At 39.2% G+C, this 24,012-nt stretch overlaps 1 protein-coding gene across 1 annotated transcript; it reads left to right on the plus strand.

Moving 5' to 3' along the window:
- Positions 1-19,965: 19,965 nt before the first annotated feature.
- LOC147632600 (uncharacterized) lies at positions 19,966-21,310 on the plus strand. The gene has a single exon (XM_086806896.1). The coding sequence runs from the start codon at positions 19,984-19,986 to the stop codon at positions 21,295-21,297; it is 1,314 nt and encodes a 437-aa protein (XP_086663022.1). The 5' UTR covers positions 19,966-19,983; the 3' UTR covers positions 21,298-21,310.
- Positions 21,311-24,012: the final 2,702 nt, after the last annotated feature.

A 24,012-nucleotide genomic window follows, 5' to 3' on the forward strand; every position in this document is an offset into this window, starting at 1 on the left:
AGCCTCGTGCAAGCTATGAATGCTATGCATGAGCCTTATGCATAAGGCTTATGTATATAAGCTATGAATGTGTAGCCTCATGCAAGCTATGAATGCTATGCATGAGCCTTATGCATAGTATGCATGAGCCTTATACATAAGGCTTATGCATTAAGCGAGTGCTACCTAGGTATGCTGGTAGCTACAGGAATTCACCGGAAGCTCCCATTACATGCCAGGTGCTACCTATGCATGCTGGTAGCCAATGCATGCCTATAAATTCCTATGCATGTTGGTAGTAACCAATGCATGCCACTAGCTTCCTATGCATGCTGGTAGCTTCCTATGCATTCTGATAGCAACCTACGCATGTCAATATTAGCAACCAATGCATGCCGGTAGCTTCCTACGCATGCCACTAGCTTCCGATGGTGCTTCCTACGCATGCCGGGTGTTTCCTATGCATGCCGGGTGTTTCCTATGCATGTCGGGTAGCAACCAACGCATGTCGGTATCTTCCAATGCATGCCGGTAGTAGCAACCTACGCATGCTGTTAGCAACCAACGCATGTCGATAGCAACTAACGCATGCCGATAGCTTCCTATGCATGGCGATAGCAACCAACGGATGCCGATAGCTTCCTATGCATAAGAGTTTTAACTAATTATGTTTTTTCTTGGACAGATGGCAAATAACTTGAGGCGTGACGTTACACGTGAAGAAGGAGTTGATATCCCGACAATATTTGTAAGTATATATTAGCCTCACATTGTATCCTATCTTTTAATTAAAGAAGGTTATCTTAAATAACAAATTTCTAAAATGTTCACTTGTTTGTACAACTGCAGCTTAAAGTAGTGGACCGCCGCCCTATGCAAGAGGAATATGATTTTGCATTACAATAGGGTTTGCAAGCTCTATTCGATAGGGTGCAAGATGAAGAATGGATTGTTATTACTGGAGGAGATGCTTGGCAAAAAAGCATAGCAAGTAAGTACATTCCTATACCCTAAAGCTCTTTGTTTTTGCAAAACTAATTCTCACTTGTGTTAGTTTTATTGTGTTTTAGGATCATATAACTCGAAACGGTGGTGCAAATGGAGCTACTGATAGCAATGAAAATGTGAAAAACAAAGGAGCTAGAGCCGCAAGGAACAATACCAATCACACAACATGAGATCTAGATAGCCCCTAGCTCCATAGTTTTTTATTATGCTTTATCTTGTATATGATTTTATTGGAAACATACACTTATGTAATCCGATAAGTATTGTAATTGAATTTTGACATTCCTAAAACCATGGTCTGCAAATGTCTTTTGTTTTTGGTATTTGTAAGTTTTACATTACACTTGTCCATGATGATACGAAGTTATGTTAGTTTTATTGTGTCTACATTAGAAAAAAAAGAGCTGGGTAGACTGGGGAGTTCTATGCAGACTCCCTAGTCTACCCTAGCTTTTTTTTATTTTGCAGTACATTCGCTGCTCGGCAGCGAAATAGCGCTACTCATAGTAGTGAAATATCACTGCTAAGCAGTGAGAAAACGCTGATAGTTGTGCAGCTGAGCAGCGAACCTATTGTAGTGAAAATAGCGACGTGTTTAGCAGGCGATATGGACCCGACATCTCCGCACCCTTCTAGTTATAAAAGCGATACGCTATAAACCCTCATTCTGTATTGCATGAAACATATATGTACAGACACAATCAATTTTTATATGATGTAGTTGTATACATTGACCCTTGCATCGATCACCCATATATCATATCTTCTCCTTCAACCATGCTTTGAAACCAACCACTGCTCCTTCATTAGAGTCAGAGCTAGACATCTGTACTTATGCCATAAGAGAGTACATCTTAGTACAAACAGTTAGAAGAGTATGTAATAAGAAGGTACATAGTAAGGTCATTGCCCATCAACATTTATAACAACAAAATTTCAGTGTTCTACAATGAAATTAGCAATAAAAGTTTTATACTCAATAGCTACTTGGGAAAAATGTACTCCTTCCTGTTTCGCCCCCACAACACCTTTTCACCCCTTCTCAAAACATCATTTGAAAAAGTAACAAATAAGATTCTCTGTAGGCATGTGTCCCTCCTTCTCTTCCACCCAACTCTTCCACTCATACTCATGCATAATGGCTTTATACATTTATGCTTAAGGATTAATGCATAAAGGCATAATACATAAAACTTAAGCATAAAGGCTTCATACATGAAGCCATAATGCTTAAGCCTCTATGCTTCATGATTTATTTTTTTTGTTTACTAAAAAACATTTTGTTTATTTTGTGCTTCCACACTTGTAGATTGGAACTTGTCTTTCAATGAAAACTCTACTTCTCAATAACAAACACTCAACTCCTCTAAATTAAGGTAAGAGCACTTGTCTTTCACAAACCCTTTCTTTACTTCTTCATGGTGCACCCCCAGGTTGTTGGGAGCATTTTCTTTAATTGTGCATTCATTTTAAAGCCTTTCACAAAACCTTTATTTACTTCTTTATGGTACACCCCCGGGTGCTTGGGGGCACTTGTCTTTCACAAACCCTTTCCTTTCTTCTTTATGGTGCACCCTCGAGTGCTTGGGAGCATTTTTTTATTGTGTATGCATTCATTTTTTTAAAGCTTATGCATGAAGCCCTATGCAGCATGCATTATGGCTTCATGCATGAATCTTTTATGCATAGAGACTTTATGCATAAAGACTTCATACATAGAGGCTTTATGCATAAAGACTTCATACATAGAGCCTTATGGATGAAGCATAATGTTTATCCCTTATGCATAGAGGCTTAAGCAGCATAAGGGCTTATTGCATTAAGCCTTATGCAACATCCATTATGGCCTCATGCATGACGCCTTTATGCATGGAGGCTTTATTCTTAAGGCTAAAAGCTTTATGCACAGAGGCTTTATGCTTAAGGCTTATACATAAAGGCTTTATGAATAAAGCCTTATGCATAGAGGCTTAAGCATATTAAGGGCTTTATGCATAAGGACTTTATGAATAAGCCTTATGCATAAATTCCTAAGCATGAATTTACAATCATGTCTATACACATAATTGTATGTATTGTGTAGGCAACCATATCTTCTCCTCCTCAACATTCAATTCCAATTGACCCTTCTCAAGAACCAAATGTCGCACAGCTACTCTCCATCATCAATCAATGTTATGGGCATCATGGATGGACACAATTGGTGTATACACAAGTATATTTGTATGTTTTTATGTATGTTCTCCCTCTCTATATGTATTTATGCATTAAGTGTCTCTCGTTATGCATCATTAAGTGTCTCTCGTTATGCATCTTTATATGCAAGGCCACTTCGGCACCTTTTCTACCATTAGGCCAATATATTGCATTGTATGATGTAGGCTTAAGTGGTGTAGGAGGCCCATCAAAGGTTGGGTGTGATAACGTTACACCTCAATCTAGTAGACCTACAGCAACTAGACCCACACTTGCTTGGGCTCACCTCCATCTTCACCACCACAACGTAGGTAGTTTAGTGATGGGTCTACTAGACGTAGGTAGTCTAGTGATGGGTCTACTAGACGTAGTAGTTGCGGGGGAGCACAGTGCTTTTGCTTTGAGAGAAACTGTACTAAGTCCCCCACATCATCTCCATATACAAAGGAGAGGGGGGATTCATTATCCCACACTTATAAGCCATCCCCGAGAGGAGAGTGGTAACACCACATGATCCATGAATTGTTTTAAAAAAAGGAAAGCACAAGATGAGCTTTCAATGCAATATGTTATTGATGTACTTAAAAGTGAGTTTCCAGTCCCACATTTGGCCCTTGGCTTACACCCTCGGGTGCTTGGGAGCACTTGTCTTTCACAAACCCTTTCCTTTCTTCTTTATGGTGCACCCTCGGGTGCTTGGGAGCATTTTTTTATTGTGTATGCATTCATTTTTTTAAAGCTGATGCATGAAGCCCTATGCAACATGCATTATGGCTTCATGCATGAATCTTTTATGCTTAAGGCTTATAAATAGAGGCTTTATGCATAAAGACTTCATACATATAGCCTTATGCATGAAGCATAATGTTTATCCCTTATGCATAAGGACTTTGTGCATAACCCTTAAGCCTCTATGCATAAGGGCTTATTGCATTAAGCCTATGCAACATCCATTATGGCTTCATGCATGACGCCTTTATGCATGGAGGCTTTATGCTTAAGGATAAAAGCTTAATGCACAGAGGCTTTATGCTTAAGGCTTATGCATAAAGGCTTTATGCATAAAGCCTTATGCATAGAGGCTTAAGCATAAGGGCTTTATGCATAAGGAATTTATGAATAAGCCGTATGCATAAATTCCTAAGCATGTAGGCTTTACAATCATGTCTATACACATAATTGTATGTATTGTGTAGGCAACCATATCTTCTCCTCCTCAACATTCAATTCTAATTGACCCTTCTCAAGAACCAAATGTCACATAGCTACTCTCCATCATCAATCAATGTTATGGGCATCATGGATGGACAATTGGTGTATACACAGGTATATTTATATGTTTTTATGTATGTTCTCCCTCTCTATATGTATTTATGCATTAAGTGTCTCTCATTATGCATCTTTATATGCAAGGCCACTTCGGAACCTTTTCTACATTAGGCCAATCTATTGCATTGTATGATGTAGGCTTAAGTGGTGTAGGAGGCCCATCAAAGGCTAGGTGTGATAACGTTGCACCTCAATCTAGTAGACCTACAGCAACTAGACCCACACTTGTTTGGGCTCACGTCCATCTTCACCACCACAATGTAGGGAGTCTAGTGATGGGTCTACTAGACGTAGTACTCGCGGGGGAGCACAGTGCTTTTGCTTTGGGAGAAACTGTACTAAGTCCCCCACATCATCTCCATATACAAAGGAGAGGGGGGATTCATTATCCCACACTTATAAGCCATCCCCGAGAGGAGAGTGGTCACACCAAATGATCCATGCAAATTACCATATAGCATAGATGTGGATGGGTCGCTTATCATGGATAGTAGAGGGAAATAAGTAAATAATTGAATGCATGTGCTTGTAAACTTAGAGTTCCAAAATTGTTGTAAAAAATGGAAAGCACAAGATGAGCTTTCAATGCAATATGTTATTGATGTACTTAAAAGTGAGTTTCTAGTCCCACATCTGGCCCTTGGCTTCTCGGATGAGTTCATTAAAAAAATAATATTTTACTATTTAGTAGTTATCTTATTCATGTGTGCATGTATGTAGGAGAGCGAAGATGATCCAGACTATGAACATGAAGAAGAACAAGAAGATTAAGAAAGTGATTTTAAAGATGAGAATGCCGATGAAGATGAGGATGATGATTAGTCATCCCTTTAGCTTTATTTTATATGTGGCTAAAGGCCTTATCAATATTTTGTAATCGTTTAAACTTAGTAAATATATTTTTGTGTTAATGTTCTTGTCCAAATATCTTTCTACTATCTGTTTATTTTAAAAAAAGCTTGGACAAATAGCTTTTTTTAAAAGCTAGGATAGAGTGGGGAGTTTTGTGAGAACTTCCCAATCTGTCCTAGCTTTTTTTTTGTAGGTCTATGTTCGCTACTGAGAGTAGTGCTTATAACAGTGAAGGAACAATGTCCAGTAGCATTATTTCACTGCTGAAGTAGTGAAACTTTGCTATTACGAATGCTGCTGCAGTGCTCCTACTGTAGCGTCTTTATAGCAACAAATGACCCCGATATTTGCCAAGGCTTGTAGTTACAATAAGGTTGCTAAAAACACTACTGCACTGCCATTATGTTGTAGTGCTTGACCGAACTCTTTGTTATTTTTTCACCTTCGAGTGCCAAGCATTATTTCTTGAGTTTTTTTACCTCCAGTACTTATGCATGCATCATGCATAATGGATTCAGCAGCATATGCTTAATGCATTGACCTTATTGCATTGAGATTGCATTATGCATTCATGCATTAAGCTTATGTATTATTACATTATGCATTAAGCTTATGCTTAATGCATTATTGCATAAGCTTTATACAATAATGCATTCATAAGCTTATTCATAATGCATTTATAAGATTATGCGTAATTAAGCTTATGCTTAATGCATTGTTGTATAAGCTTAAGCTTATTGCATAATGCATTAAGCATAAGCATAATGCAATAATGCATTAATAATAAGCTTAATACATAATGCTTATGTTTAATGTATTGCATTATGAATTCATGCATTAAGATTATGCTTAATGTATTATTGTATTAATAATACATTAATAATAAGCTTAATACATAATGCTTATGTTTAATGTATTGTATTATGCATTAAGTGCATTAAGCTTATGCTTAATGTATTATTGTATTATGCATTAAGTTTAATGCATAATACATTAAGATTATGCTTAATGTATTATTGTATTATGCATTAAGTTTAATGCATGATGCATTAACGCATTAAGCTAGTTATGCATTAAGCTTATACATTAAGCTTAAGTCATTATGACTTAAAGAATATGGCTTAAACTTTACTCATCTTTTTCTTTTTGTGGCTAGGTTCTCCTCTTCTTTGGCTACGTTAAGGCAATCTTCTCCAAACTCCCTCAACCATATATACAAGCTTCTAAAAAGAATAAGAGGGAAGCCCTTGACCGAACTCTTTGTTAGGTTTTGCATCTTTGGGTGCCGAGGAATATTTCTTGAGTTTTTTTATCCTATGTATAATCAAGCCTATGCATTGTACATTAATGATTATGCATAATACATTAATACATTATGTATAATGCATTAATGTATTAAGCTTATGATTAATGCATCTTTACATAAGCTTAATGCATTAATGTATCATGCATATTAATACATTAATGCATTGAGCATTATACATCAATGCTTAAGTGAATGCATTTTGCATTAATGCATTATTGCAAAATACATTATGTAATAAGCTTAATGCATTATGCATTAATGCTTAATATATAATGAATTAAGCTTATGTATTATGAGCTATGTATGCATATGTTTATGTGTAGCTTATATTTCATTAAGCTTAATACATTATGCATTATGTACTAAGCATTAATGCATTAATGTATAAGCTTAATATATAATGCATTAAGCTTAATACATTATTCATTATGTATTAAGCTTAATGCATTATGTATTAAACTTATTGCAATATTTATTATACATAACGCGTTAAGCATATGCTTAATGCATTACCTTACTGTATTAATGCTTAATGCATTATGTATTAAGCTTATTGCATTATGCATTATGCATAGTACATTACGCTTAATACATGAACGCTTAATACATTATGAAATAATGCATTAAGCATATACTTAATGCATTATGCTTATGCATTAAGCCTAATACATTATTGTTGGAATTAGGGTTGCAGGAAAGCACACAAAGCTTGGAGAAGAAGAAGCAAGAATGCACACAACACAAAGTGTATTAGATTGTGTCAATGTACAAAGATAAGTTAGCCCTAGAATGATGGGCGTATATACAAGCCGGGAGAAAAAACCTCCTAAAGAGGGAAAAAGTGCCCCGGCGGTCCTAAGTGTGTTCACACACATCACTGCCTATGTATATGGCAACAAATCTCCCCTGGGAGTGATGGTGTGAACAAGAGCTGGCACTGATGTATAGGGAAGTGCCATGCCCGAAGTAGATCAATCCACAAAGGGAAGCAAGCCCAAAGCTTTGCGGAAAGCTTCGAACTTCTCACGAGGAAGCGCCTTTGTGAAAAGATCGGCGAGGTTGTCCTGTGTTGGCACATAGGCCAGGTTGATCTCTCCTGCTGAGAGTCTCTCCCTGACATAGTGATAATGCACCTCAATGTGCTTTGTGCGAGCATGAAAAACTGGGTTTCTCGCAACTGCCAATGCGCTCTGACTGTCAGTGTAGATAGAGGTGGCAGACTCCTGTCCAACACCCAAATCAGCCATAAGCCGTCTGAGCCACACACACTCAACCGTAGCTGTGAAAGCTGTCCTGTACTCAGCTTCACAACTAGAAGTGGCCACAGTAGGTTGCTTCTTGCTCAACCAAGATATGCATGAGCTACCGAGCATGAAACAAAAACCACTTGTGGACACTCTTGTGTCATAGCAACCAGCCCAATCTGAGTCCGAAAAAGCATGTAAATCTGGCGGCAACGATCCCCCCTTGGGATAAAACAACCCAAGATGTATGGTGCCACTCAAGTAGCGAAAGATGCGTTTAACTGCCTTCCAATGCTGAGACCCTGGGCTATGCATAAACCTGCTCACCTGTGAGACTGCAAACTGAATGTCCGGCCTCGTAATGCATACATAAATGAGGCAACCAACAGCTGTCTGATAGAGTGTGACATCAAAGTGATCTCCAGCATCATGAAGACTCAACTTCAAACCTGTCTCCATTGGAGTAGCAATAGGTTTGCAGTCTTCAAGGCCAAATCTCCGCAACAATGTCTCAATATACTTTGTCTGACACAAAGCAATACCTCCATCACACTGCTTAAATTGTATCCCCAAATAATGATGCAAATGCCCCAAATCTGACATCTCAAAAGAGGCATTCAAATCAGCCTTAAAATCAGCAATATGACTCTCATTTGGTCCTGTGAGCAGCATGTCATCGACATAGAGAGCAATGATTAGATGTACACCATCCACACGTTTAACATACAAAGTGCTTTCTGTTGGACTATTTTGAAACCCATGTGCAGTCAAATATGCATGTATCTTTTCATACCAAGCTCGTGGAGCTTGCTTTAAACCATATAAAGCCTTTTTCAACCTGCACACTTTGTTTTCCTGCCTTCTTTGAACAAAACCACGAGGCTGCGATACATACACCTCCTCATGCAAATCTCCATTCAAGAATGCAGTCTTTATGTCCAACTGATGTACATTCCAACCATTATGAGCTGCCAATGCACAAATGCTACGAATGGTAGTCATACGACAAGTGGGAGCAAAGATCTCATCAAAATCAATGCCCTTTTCTTGAGCATAACCCTTTGCAACAAGTCTAGCCTTATAGCGATCAACACTGCCATCTGGGTTTCGTTTCAATTTAAAAACCCACTTACATCCAATGGCCTTTTTACCAATAGGCAAATCACACAAAGACCATGTACCATTCTTCATTATAGCATCATATTCACTTTGCATTGCAGCCAACCAATTTTGTGAATTTTGTGCCTCATCAAATGAAAGAGGTTCTTCCTCTTCCACATACTAGACACAGCCAAAGCATAACAATCTGATGCGTAAGAGGCATGCTGAAAACCTGAACGAGTATGACTAGTCATAGGTGCATCAATCTTACTATCACGCAAGGTTTGCACCAGCCATTTAGGCATACCTCTAGCCTGCTCATTTTCAGCCCTATCCTCATGAATTACATCCTGTAAATCTGCATCAGAAATAGGCTGATCTATGATGTCATTTGAAATCTGCATAGGCTGAATATTTGCCTCATTAGGACTTACATTTGAATTCCCACCTGTAAATAGAGGCAACAATGTATCAAATACATCCCGTGAGCTCACATCTATCTCTTTGGTACATGATAACAAAGGCTGCACAGCATCTTCCACAAAAACAACATCTCGACTAATCAAGATACGCTTTGACTGCGGATGATACAATCTGTAACCCTTGCTCTCAGCACTGTAACCAACAAAAATGCATTTGACAGCCTTATCATCCAAGGCGCTAAAGCATAGGCCAAGCAACCAAAGACACGTAAGTGACCAATAGAAGGCTTCCTGCCATGCCAAGCTTCGTATGGAGTAATAGACTGCAAGGCCTTAGTGGGACACCTGTTGAGTACATATGCAGCACACATGACAGCCTCAAGCCAAAACGCATGTGGCAAAGCTTGGCTCTTGACCAAACATCGTGCCATCTCCATAAGTGACCTGTTTTTCCTCTCAACAACACCATTTTGCTGAGGGGTATACGGCACTGTACATTGGTGTTTTATCCCACGACTAGCCAGAAATGCATCAAACTCTTTAGAGAAGTACTCCCCCCCTCGATCAGAACGGAGGGTGCCCACAGTACAATTGGATACATTTTCAACCATAAGAAAAAACTGTTTGAAGCACAAAAACACTTCGGACTTTGCCTTCAGTGGATATACCCATGCATGCCTTGAGTAATCATCAATGAAAGTCACGAAGTACAAGTGTTTACCAAATGACGGAGTTTGCATAGGCCCACATACATCACTATGTACAAGTTGCAATTTGCGAGTGGCCCGCACAGAACCATCCTTTGGAAATGCAGAACGCTGCATTTTGCCCAAAATACAGCCTTCACAAACATGTTTCAATGGTGCCTCAAGAGGGGGCAATAAAGCAACCATATCAAATTTTTACAAACGCAGCAAACTAGCAAAGTTCAAATGACCAAAACGAGCATGCCATAGTTTTGCATCTGAAACTGTCTTTTCATCAGAAACTGCATTTGCTGAATCTTCCACACACTTGTCATAAGAATTGAGCCTATACAGCCCACGAAACAAGGTGCCAGATACAATAATCGTATCACCAGAAGTCAAATCATGAACAGTACATCTGTCATCCACAAATTTGACTACAAGTCCAAGTCTAGCAAGCGCAGAGACAGACAATAGATTCTTCTTTATCCCTGGCACATACAAAGCATCTGAAAGTGTGAAAGCGCTGCCATTTGCAGCCGTAAGCATAATTTTACCAACGCCCTTCACTGGGTAAGAAGCATTATTGGCACATGTGACAGTATTCCCATTAGGGACAGCCTCAAGAGAAGTGAACATATCACGATGCGAGGTAATGTGCTTTGTAGCACCACTGTCAAAATACCAAACATGAGAGTCAACAGAAACTGCCAAACATGCATCATGTACAGATGGGTCATACTGGCAATACACGCTAAACGCCCATTCTGTATCCTGCACAACATTTGCAGAATTTGCATTTGTAGAAGCATCCGCTATTGTGGCTCCATTTGACTCTTTCTTCTTTGCCTCTTTAGTCTTTAGCTTGGGGCAATTCTTAATGACATGATCATTTGCCTTACAATAGTTGCACCTGGTCTTTTTCTTGCCTTTATCAAGAGCCTTCTCAGACTTATTGTTGCTACCTGTGGAAGGAGAAGAAGTTGCAGACCTACTAATAGGAGAAGAAACAGTGAAAGGGGCTGCCTTACCACTTCTTCTCTGCTGCTGGGCAGCAATAAATGCTTGATCAACTGCACGCTGCCTGGCCCTGTTTTGCCTGGACTGCGCTTCTTGCAAGAGCTTGTTGACTAGAGTATCATACTTGATAGCATCAGGTCTGTCCTCATTAAGAAGTCTCCACGTGGAAGCAAAAGTATGATATGTCTCAGGTAAAGCATCAAGAACAGTCTGCACAAGAGAATGATCAGGAATAATCTCACCTGCAGAAATCAACTGTTCTTTGAGATCTTTAATCTCAGCAAGAAAAACATTCATGTCATCATCTTCTTGCATAATCTTCAATTCTAGCTCTTTACGCAGGTAAGCGATTTTTGCCTCGTTATTACGACCTGCAACATCCTCAACAGATCCTACATCCACAGCACCTAGACGTACATCCGTACCCTGCACAATGTTCCACACTCCTTTTGCAACCAAAACATGCTGCATCATGTATGCCCAAAGTGGGTAGTTGCTGTCTCCATCCAGTTTGTCTTCAGAAGACAACATGCGAAATACATCATTATTGTTATCAGCCATGGCCACTGACTGAAACTGATGCAAAAGCTACCTGTAATGAAGCAAAGACTGAACAGAAAACAACTCGTGCTATGTAGCACGGTCCACAATAGAGTACGTATGCCTCAATCGGAGAACGTGAGTCGGAGGGTGCTAGCGGCGTAGCCCTGGGAGCCGATGCCTGCTCTGATACCAATTGTTGGAATTAGGGTTGCAGGAAAGCACACAAAGCTTGGAGAAGAAGAAGCAAGAATGCACACAACACAAAGTGTATTAGATTGTGTCAATGTACAAAGATAAGTTAGCCCTAGAATGATGGGTGTATATACAAGCCGGGGGAAAAAACCTCCTAAAGAGGGAAAAAGTGCCCCGGCGGTCCTAAGTGTGTTCACACACATCACTGCCTATGTATATGGCAACAATTATGCATTATGTATTAAGCTTAATGCATTATATATTATGCAATATGCATAATAATGCATTAATCTTAATATATTATGCAATAATGCATTAAGCATATACTTAATGCATTATGCTTATAATTATGAGCTATGTATGCATATGGTTATGCGTAGAGCATACACATAGCTCATAATACATAAGCTTAATACTTAAGTTAATGCAATAATGCTTTATGCATAGGCTTATGCGTAGAGCATGCATAGGCTTATGCGTAGAGCATGCATAGAGCATACACATGCTCTTTATAAGTTATGTATGCATATGTGAGCTATGTATGCTTTATGTGGGCTATGTAATATATGCTTCGTGTGACATATGTTCTTATGTAATGTTTTTATGCATATAGATGTGGACATCATGGGGATCATCACCAAATGGACCAAGATCCGATAGATAGAGGGGCATCCTCTAGTATACCTCCCTCCCATACGCGATGACCCTGATTTGCAACTTGTTTTAGAGTTACATGCGGCTCCAGCAACTGAGTCTCTTAGGCTTATCCCCCACCTTCTATGTGCCAAACACTTCAACTATCCCATTGTCACATGTTTCCATGCATCCCACCACCTTACCTACCCCTCTCACTTGTATTTTGCCTACCCCTCACTCTTCCACTTTCCCTACTCCTCGTTCTTCATCTCCTCCTAGTGCTCACAACGCACTCCTATTTCATATGTGGTGCTATCTCCCCAGCATGCGGCATCCTCATGCGATGCTACTCAAGTGGTGATAGCTTGAGGGCTTCTCAGAGTCATCGACAATCTAGTAGTGGGGGAGGTGGGTGTGACACATGCTTTAGGGTGCACTGTCACCTTCACCTATGGGCGACCGATGAGGTACCCCAGGAGGGTGGTATGATTTACTATACCCTTGATTAGGAGGGCGAGCCTTTTGTGGATGACATGGGGGACGAAGGGTTTAATATACCTTTTGTCAATTAGTCAACCAAACCTATAAGGATGCATACATGAAATCTCTATCCTTTTGTTAATTAGTTCCCAAACCCACCTATTTCATTTTTTGTTGTAAATTTCATCTCATACATATTATAATTTGTTGTAGGAAAGGATAACAAGTCGACCCCCAATGTCAAGAGAATAGGTACCATAAGTATCACAATGAAGCTGAGACTTGGAAGTGGCTCAAACGCCAAAAAGTGGTCACCGATGCAAATATCCACAACGAGCTAAGCAGGGCAATTTTGTGAGACCCCTCTGCCCCCTCCGCGCATCGGATTCTTGGTTGCTAGCAGCGGAAGTAGCTTCCTCTTGTGCGGGGCAGGGTTTCCCACTCGGGGCCTCGCCCTCGAATGTCCAGACACCAGACTAATCTAGTGGTCATTCTGAAACCGAAACCGAGAAAAATTCCCTTGCCCGAAAAACGGGGACGATTCTACCTTTTTTATTTTCTTCATGAATTTTCTAATGGAGTCAAGAGACTAAACTATCCTTCACCTGATTAAACCAGATAGAAGGAAAACTATCACTAACTTAGTTTGAAGAAATCAACTCTTTTTCCTAACTGAAGTCAGGCACAGTTGATCTAATCATCTGAGGAAATCAATGCTTTTTTCCTAACCGAAATCAGGCACAGCCATTGATCTACTCATTTGAGAAATTCTTCAGGGTTTTATTTAACTACTCGAATTCTAAGCGTATTCCTATTATTTCAATTTAATTATTAAAACTCCACTGATTCCAGCCATCCGGCCCATGGGTTAGCCACCACCCAACCACTGGAATCAGTAGAACCAAACAATTACTCACCCACCCATAATTGAATGCCTTTCTTAACTTTTGCTTTCGAATACAGATACGCACACACTCCTCTTTAAAACTTTAACATATAAAATAATCCATTGACAAACAGTTATTGTTGGTTACAGATATCATAACTCAAAAATTCCATCCAGTCCCTTGTTTCTCAAAAAATAGTATCACTCTGGACTCTCCGTTTTGAGACCAATTGGTTAGCAACGAGATGCAGTAACAGATTACAATAATAATTTCGTCCATCATACATATCTTCCATGACATACGCATGGGTGTCCTAAGCACTATGAGCCCGTGCATCGCCTGGTCAGAACCCTTCAGGATCCTCCTTAGGTGTCTTGGCACTTCACTCAAGGATCGCTTCGTCGGTCCTCGCCCATCGTACCGGAAGCACACCATTTTTCAACTATACCGAGGCTGGTCAATAGGCTTTGCTGCGTGAGCCGTCCTTTGAACACTCCCCGCCACCAACTGTTGCAACCAAACTTCCCTTAGAAAAACATAAACCAAATGCTCCCTCCAACATTCTGGCGTAAGATAGTCCTTTAAGAAAACAGGGTTTCTATGCAAGTTTTGAGTTTGATTTTCATTTGAATACAATGAGTATTTCTTGAATCAGTATCCCCAAAACTTCTTGAACGGAATTCTGGATTTCATACCAGAATTCCTTGAATTCTATAACCTTGATGCATAGATCAATTCGAAGGGTCTCAAACTTAGTTTCACATTTGGTGGGAGTTTTGAGAGTATTTTTCTAAACTGGTCACATCTTCTTTCCTCGAAACTGAGGAAAGAGTTTGGTCTTGGTCATAGTCTAATTCAAGGTTCAAGTCGGATAAGATTTTCCCTGAACTAACTTTCTCGAAAAGGTTTGATAATTCAGTTACTATTTTACCGAATCTCTTTCTTTGAATATACACTTAACGGATTTCTAAATTAGTTACGAATTCCAATGAGGAATAAATTAATCATTTATCTAAATATTTCGATCTCGATAGATTTCCTGAATTTTCTTTTTACAAACCGTGTTAATATAAAACGATAGAAATTTCTCTCTTAGAGCATTTAATTATTCATTTATCAATTACTCATAGAATTTAAACATAGAATTTAAGAGAATTCTAATTTTGATATAAAAATTCTTTATGCATCTATTTATGCATAAAAATCAACTTCAATGGGAATAACACTTTTATAAAAAGAAAATCCTTTTATGCATCTATTTATGCATAAAATTAAATTTAATAAGAATAACCCTTTTTAAAATAAAGAGAATTTCTTTTTGCATCTTTCTATGCAACAAAATCAAATTTATTGAGAATAATACTTTTATAATTTTAAAAAAATTCCTTTATGCATCTTTCTATGCATAAAAATCAAATTTAATGAGAATAACACTTTTATAATTAAAAAATTTCCTTTATTGATCTTTCTATGCATAAAAATCAAATTTAATGAGAATAACACTTTTATAATAATTTTTTTTCCATTATGCATCTTTCTATGCATAAAAATAAATTTTAATGAGAATAACACTTTTATAATAAAAAAATTTCCATTATGCATCTTTCTATGCATAAAAATCAAATTTAATGAGTAACACTTTTATAATAATTTTTTTTCCTTGAGAATAACACTTTTATAATAATAAAAAATCATTTATGCATCTTTATATGCATAAAAATCAATTTAATAATTAATATCAGTGATATCCATGCATATTCATAGGTGAATATGTACATGGAGTAATTAGAATCTTTCTTTTAGATGCAAAAATGGTGCGAATTACTCTTTTGGAATAACATAAAAAATAAACTTTCTTTTCCACAAAATTTTACCATAACCTCCTTTGTATGGGTGACCATTTCTCATTTTTATCATTTTATTTTTAACTTAAATTAACCCAAATTAGATTCATAAAACTCTAATCTATACAATTTTCTAAATTCAAGAGAGTAAACAATAAGAAGAGTTTAATTAATCTCTTAGTTAATCTTTCTAGGATTAAGAAAGGTTGGAATGTAAATAAGAGAAGGGGGTGGCCTTTTCCTCAAAGGCATAGCATTTGAATTTAATTCAATCAACTGTAAAACATGAAAATCAAGAAGACCATAGATTTAAAATTAAACAAGTAAGAAAAAATAGCTTACATGAAGCTTGTAAAGCTCTCCTTTGGCTTGAGGGATTGAGGATTCTACTCTTGTTTGAAGCAAGAGTGGCCACCAATTCACTTTGGAGAGGATTAGGCCAAAAACAATTGAATTATTAAGAAATTCAATGTAGATGGCTCAGGAGTCAGGACAAGAGTAGAGTAACAGTGCATAAATATCATTAAGCTTTTACAAACGGGGAGGCTTCTATTTATAGGAAAAAGTGAGCCTCTAACCAAGAAAACTGATTCTAGAATTTTTAGATCAATTTGGTCAATTTTTGACCATTTTGGGTTAGTTTAGCTTACTTTTTGGATCTAGTTTTGAAATAGGAGTGAGGAGAGATGAAATATCTCATTTTATTGATTTAAAATTGGGGGTAGTGATGAGAAAAAAGGCACCTACTTCATGAGGGGAGATCCCCACTTTAAGGTGTCAAAATTAAATTTTTTAATTGTTTTCTTTGGTCCTTAGTCCACTCTTCATCTTATGTAAGCATTTACTCTGTTTTTTTTGGGGGGGAGATTCTTTTATTCTTCAATTTATCTCCTCCCTACATTTGGATTAATCTTATTGGTCCATAAGAACCTTAATCTAAAATTTTCAAAAAATCTGGATCCTTAGGCTAAGGTCTTTTGTGCACATTATAATTTATTTCTAATGCACCTTAGGAATTTCTTTTTAAACTTTTATTTCGGGAGAATTTATTTCGGGGGAATTTATTTCGGAGGGGTTCTTTTATTCTTTCTAACGCATTAAGCATATATATACTTAATGCATTACCTTAATGTATTAATGCTTAATACATTATGTATTAAGCTTATTGCATTATGCATACTATATTACGCTTAATACATGAATGCTTAATACATGTATTAAGCTTATTGCATTATGCATACTACATTACGCTTAATACATTATGAAATAATGCATTAAGCTTAATACATTTTGCATTATATATTAAGCTTAATGCAATATATATTATGCATTATGCATTATGCATAATGCATTAAGTATATGCTTAATACATTATGCTTATACATAATTATGAGCTATGTGTGCATATGTTTATGCATAGAGCAGACACATAGCTCAAATGCATAAGCTCAATACTTAAGTTAATGTAATAATGCTTTATACATAGGCTTATGCATAAAGCAATATTGCATTAACTTATGTATTAAGTTGATGCATGGTTTAAGCTATGTATGCATATGTTTATGCGTAGAGCATACTCATGCTCTTTATAAGCTATGTACGCATATGTGAGCTATGTATGCTTTATGTGGGCTATGTAATATATGCTCTGTGTGAGCTATGTTTTTATGTAATGTTTTTATGCATATAGATGTGGCCATCATGGGGATCATCACCAAATGGACCAAGATCCGATATATCTCGGGGGGTTCACCTTTAAAAAATGTTGCATATCACGTGCGTTCAAGAGGTAATAAAAAAACCCCTCTACTTACATGTCACAGGCTAATAAAATGACCCCTCTTTCTTAAGAAACTTACAACTTTTTTTCAAAATTGGATAAAAAAGCCCCTCCTGTATATGTAAACCTGTAACTTTTTGGAATTTAAATACCCCTCTTAGATGAACTGACGTGCTATACTTACATACTTTTAGGTGAACCCCCCGGGCGATATATAGAGGGGCATCCTCTAGTATGCGTCCCTCCCATACCCGATGACCCTGATTTGCAATGTGTTTAAAGACAGATGCGGCTTGGAACAGGATGAACTCTAGGTATGGGGGTGAGAAATTGAGTTGCTTTGGCTTATCCCCTACCTTTTATATGCCAAACACTTCAACTATCCCATTGTCACACATTTCCATGCATCCCACCACCTTCTCACGCGATGCTACTCACGTGGTGATAGCTTGAGGGCTTCTTAGAGCCGTCTCGAAAATCTAGTAGTGGGGGAGGTGGGTGTGACAACTTAGTGAGTAGTTGAACTTGAATTGTAATTATCACCCAACTTGTTTTTCTTGTGGCTAACATTTTTGCATTGTATCACTATTTAACGCAAGAAGATGATGTTGAAAGTGATGGTGATGATAAAGGTGGTGGTGCACGTGGTGAAGATGCAAGTGAAGATGAAGATGATGCATTAATTTAATCAGTTTTTGATGCCTTCATCTTTATTCATTTTTGGACATGAATACCTTATGTAATTTGCAATTATATGTATGTAATTTACAATATACTCCATGACATTATTATACTGCAATTATTTTTTATGTTCTAAGTATTTAAGTGTTTTAAAAAAAATATTAAGTAGTGTTTAAATAATATGATTTTAAAAAAAGTGGGGAGAGATGTGGGGACATGTGTCTCCACATCTCTTCCCCATTATGTCCCCATTTGTTTTTGCAGATAGTCTACGACTATACATGCTGCTCTACAGGCACGGCTATAGCCATGCTGATGATAGTCGCGTGTATAGCTGTGATGATAGCCATGTAAATGTTTTTTTCCATATATAGATGCTTTTAAATTTGTGTTGCTCTAGACGTGACTGTGCTCTTCGTTTGTTGTAGTCTCTCTCTCTCTCTCTCTCTCTCTCTCTCTCTCGTAGCACTATAGGAATCATACATAGTCTAACGAAGAGATTTCATGTTCAAGTTACAATCTTGACACTTCAATGCCATTATATATACTTTATGCACTCAGCTATGATGTAAAGCTCTCTCTCTCTCTCTCTCTCTCTCTCTCTCTCTCACACACACACACACACACACACACACACACACACATACTTATAAGCACCCTGAAATAGCACACAATTATTGACACATGCATGTATCTCGGGGGCTATACCTACGGCCATAGCTACGTACTGGGAAAAAATTTTGGATACCTCCCTCCCACGCACTACACCGTGTACTTTTGTTTTCTCGAGTCCTCTCCTCCTTCGCATGCGTTTGTCGTCACGCATGCTATGGCTCCCTAAGCTCCGTTTTTGCCCTTCACAAGCTTGGCTACACCCACTAGACTCACTAGTGTCATCATTAAATAAAAGGTGTTCTCTCTCTAGAAAAAGGTTAGCCTCCTCCACATCCACCAACAGTGACAAAACTTCAAAACAGAATTTCAAATCAAGTCATGGAGAGAAGAGTAGTGAAGCTTGAAAAATAAAGAAGGTAGGCTAGATGTGAGGTTAATAATATTTACGCATCCACATGGATATCCAAACATTTGTAATTAAGGCTTGCGTAGAGCAGCACTTTTTCAAAAGACACGCCATACCATGGTGGTGGTGACAACGCGCGCGAGAGAGAGTTGGCAAACCAACCACTCAAATTACGGCGGTGAGTGGAAGGAATTAAGCGTTGCTTCAAATTGCAGGTCACCGGAAGATCAAAAGCCTTATAAGAATGTTCGAAGAAGGTGGTTCCCCACCGATGAATTAGGACGTGCCGCCTTTTTCATTCAATCAGGCGCTCTCGCCGACGACTGCGCATCGATCGGACTGATTGTTTCGTCTATCTCACACAATTAATTTAAAGACGCATCTGGAAAGACTGGAGTCTTTTGGCACGCGAGGCCTGATTACGCATGGAATAGATAGGCATTCGCTTTGAGCGCCCTTCCTTCCCCTTTACTACGAATCGCTTCCGCCGAGGAGAAACTGCCCACCGGCGCATATAAAACGTACAGCATACAGCGGCAGTCCTCCACACTCCGGTTGTTGAATCCTAAGAGCACTACTAGCTATAACTACCAGCTTCTACGCATACATAACACATACTAGCTCTGTCCTGCATATTAGCTGCTTAATCAATCTGTTTCTATTATTGATATAAGTATATGGCTGGTCCTACTGCTGCTGCGGCCGATGCCGATGCCGATGCCGATGCTTCATCCGTACGCGGCGTCGGTAATGAAGCTGGCTCTGCGCCTACTGCTATGCATGTCGACGACTCGACGTTTGGTGGTGAGAAGCTGGTGATGATTAGGCCAGCACCGCACTGCCCACCCCCCGTAGAGGTGGTAAAGGTGCCCAAAGTGGTGACGGAGTACCCCATGCCGGGCGCCATGCAGACACACGAGATGGCCGTGGTGGGCGAGCACCTGCTGTTAGTGAGCCAGCAAACCAACAGCAGTCTGGTGAAGGTGGAGCTGGACCCGGCCACGGGGCGCCCGCTCTCCTGCACCAGGTTCACGGTGGGCAACTTCTGGGCTGGGTTGCACGGGCTTGCCGCGTCTCGGGAGCACCCGGGCCAGGTTTGGGCCACGCTACAGTTCAAGGCCGCCCTCATCCGCCTGAGCCTGGCCGCGGGCAAGGATCCCGCGGTGGTGCAAATCATACAGCTCCCCGCCTCCGTGGAGGGCCCCCACTGCGTCCTCGAGAATGGGGACGACCTCTGGACCAGCTGCAAGGACAGCCGGCACGTGGTGCGCGTGAACCACCGCAACACGTCCGACGTGTCCGTGTACCCGTGCAACGGCCGCCCCATCTTCGTGGCCATCCACCCCACAAGTGGCGACGTGTACGCCAGCCTGGACCAGAGCAGCAAGATATGGCGGTTGGATTCGGCCACCGGCCAGGCCGTCGAAGAAGACATCCCGGCGTCCGAGGGCAGCACGCCGGTGGGGCTCATTTCCGGGCCAGACGGCAACGTGTGGTTTGTGCTTCTGGGTGGCGCCTCGGGTGGGACAGGGACGTTCGGTCGCATCTCTGGAACGGGCGAAATCAAATGGCTCCATCTCAGCACGCCTGCGGGAGCCAATGCCGGCCTCATCCACCTGGCATTTGATTGGGATCATGAGGCCGCCAAGAAGAAGCAGGATGCCAAGCTCCAACCAACCTTACGAATGTGGCTGCTGGGCTCTTCCTTGCTCTCCCACAGCACCGGTGCGGATGCCATCTTCGCCGTCCAGCTGGACGGTAATCGGGTCACCAGCGAGCACACCATCACTCTGGCAACGCCGCGCTGCTTCACGCACCGCATCCTGCCCCACCGCACGGGCCTGTTTGTGTCAGAGCTCGGCGTCTCGGCCCTTGCTCACGTTGCCGGAGCGGCCTCACTGAACCTGAGCGACTTCGAGGGGGAGACCACTGATGTGTACGCGGACTTCGGACTGGGCATAAGCTCATCACAGTACCGCTTCTCGGAGAAACCTCCTCCCAGATCCCTCGCAGCTGCTCCCGCAGTCGCCTCCCGCGTGGCGGCAACTTATGCCGCCGCCGCCGGGAGCAAGCGCCCACGCGAGTTCTAATAAACATAAAATACGATCGACACCATATATATATATATATATATATATATATATATATATATATATATATATTATGACTAGTATTATTTACTAATATATATATTATTACTAGTCTTATTTACTAATATATGTAGCAATGTGCGAAAATGATACGATGTGAAAAAGGTAACACTTGGATAATGAACCATATGTATATATATGGAAGCTATAGACCATATCTTATTATAATATTTTGAGTGGAGAGAATATCATTGTTCAGCTCGTGATCGTGTGCAAGTAGAATGTGTAGGCAACATCCATTGGCTGTGTTATCATCATGACGTTCACGAGATAATTGAAAGAGCAATCAAACGTTGCATGCCATGTGTCATGTATTTTCTATTGCATCTAAAGAGAGAAAAACAAAGCGCGAGATCCTCTTTCTAGAACCTTCAATCCCTTGTAATCATTCTATGTTTTTGAATACAAGAAAATATTATTTTTCCTTGTTTTGCCTAGTGAGAAAAATTTCTAGAGAGTGGTAAATCAATATTGGGATATTTTTAGATAAATAAATTCTACAAATATCAAAAAAATATTTCCCTGAAATAGAAAATCAAAATAGATTTTCTAAGGTGCAATTGGAATGAATAAAAATTGATTTAGAAGACCTTAGCCTAAGGGTCAAGATTTTTGAATTTTTTTAATTATAGTCCAATTAAGGTTCCTATGGACCAATAAGATTAATCCAAGTGTTGGGACAAGATAAATCCAAGGAATATAAAAAAATACCTAAAAATGAGTAAATGCCCACATAAGATGAAGAGTTGACTAAGTACTAGGTTTATTAGTTAAAAATTATGAAGTATTAATAAAAAAATGAGATATTTTGGAGTAATCATTCATTTTTGACACATGGGTAAGGAGAAGGGGGCCCTTCAAGGAGGTGCATATTTCACATGTGTGGATGAGTTTTAAACTAAAAAATAATAGGATATTTTTCTCTCCTCTCTCCTAGATCAAACCAAATCAAAAAAGGAGCCAAACTGAAACTGGATAATTCTAGAACTCAGTTGGACTCAGTTAGTGGCCTCCCTCACCTATAAATAGACCCTCATTCCTTTGTATTCTCATCTGTGAATTAAACTATGCCGGTATTACTCTAAGTTAAGCTTATTTTCTATTATCCTCTAAAAACCCTCTACAAATTGAAGAGATTGGAGCTTCTCTCTCTCTTCAATATTCCTTGGAGACTCCAACAACATACCATTGCACCATATTGGGGAATATGGGAATTTCCCACAAGTTTGGGACACGTGGTCAAAAGTTTGGATTAACCATAACTTGAACACCACTAATCCAAAATGAGCGCTTTATAGCTCTTTAGATTCCAATTTTCAAGCGCTTTCCAACGATAGGTCATATGATAGGGTTTTGAGAAACTTACAAACATGTTATCCATGTCCCCTTTTTTAAGTATTCAAAAATGGGAATTGGGAAATTCCCAAATTCACTAATATGGTGTTAGGTCCAATTGATTGGTTGGGGGCCTCTACTGTGATCAAAGAATCAAGTAATTTAGAAGGTAAAGTGTGGATTATTGTCTTCTTTTTCTTAAATCTCCAAATGTTTCTCTTTTCAACCCCTCTCAAGCTTGAGAAGCATTAATGTGAATGGCTTTTGAATACTATTGAAGTTCTTTAATGTATTGTAATGAAGAAACACATAAATTTCCATTTATGCTTAATTTATAATGGTTTTTAAGCATTTCTCTCTCTCCCCCAAAGAATGGTCATTCTGTTGGATATGATAATTCAACTATGAATATTGATCAAAACATACTCAAGGTGGATCAAAGCTTGTACAAAACATCATGACCATAAGAGAAAAAAACTAGTATATGCAAAAAATCACTTTGAGATTAACAAAAAAAGACTCTAATTATGATTAGGCATGAACCAAACTTACATATTCAATTGATCACGACTTGTACCTTATTTAGAGACCCCTCTACCCTATTTTTAGTTGCATGAGTTGCATGAACCATATGCACCAACCGTTTGTAGGCTTTACAACCAACCTGACCACTAGCCTAGCCACCACACATTAAGTTGGACGAAGGAGTTGGGATTACATTTATTCAACAATCCCCCCTTAAGACCAACTTCTTACAAGAACATGAACAAGTCTTACATACCTCCTTGACACAATGAGTAAGAGTCCCCCCTTAACAACAACATAGGGTGGTGTACTCTCCTCTACAACTCGTCAAGTTGGAAGAACATAAGTCATGACTCAACCACATACATGACATAATTTAAAAAGCATAATCATCATCTACATCTTTTATACTAAGACTAGAACAAAGATTTGTTTCTTCCTCTTGGTTGACTTCTTCAACCACATGTGCCTTTGCTAGCTTTTGATCTCTTTGGTAGCACTTTGCGGATGGATGATTCGTCTTTCCACAATACTCACAAGGATGTTTGGAGAAACAATCCTTAGTAAGATGATTTGTACCACCACAAATAGTACACTTCTTCTTTGTCGAAGTAGTAGTATATGCATAAGGATCTATCACATCCTTTGTAATCTTCTTGTCTTCTTCCTGCAAAGAATTTATGATACTTTCCAAGGAAGGTACTGGCTCCTTCTCTTTAAGTACCGTCACAATTTGCTTAAAGCTTGAAGGTAAGCTTTTAACCAAGATAGCAATAGCATCCTTTTCAGGAACAG

The sequence above is a fragment of the Cibotium barometz genome, chromosome 13, assembly GCF_041138505.1.
Source record: "Cibotium barometz isolate CiBa-2024 chromosome 13, ASM4113850v1, whole genome shotgun sequence".
Lineage (NCBI taxonomy): Eukaryota > Viridiplantae > Streptophyta > Polypodiopsida > Cyatheales > Cibotiaceae > Cibotium > Cibotium barometz.

Coding starts and splice junctions, on each gene's coding strand:
- LOC147632600 (XM_086806896.1), top strand. CDS start 19,984: ATGCATGTCGACGACTCGACGTTTGGTGGTGAGAAGCTGGTGATGATT.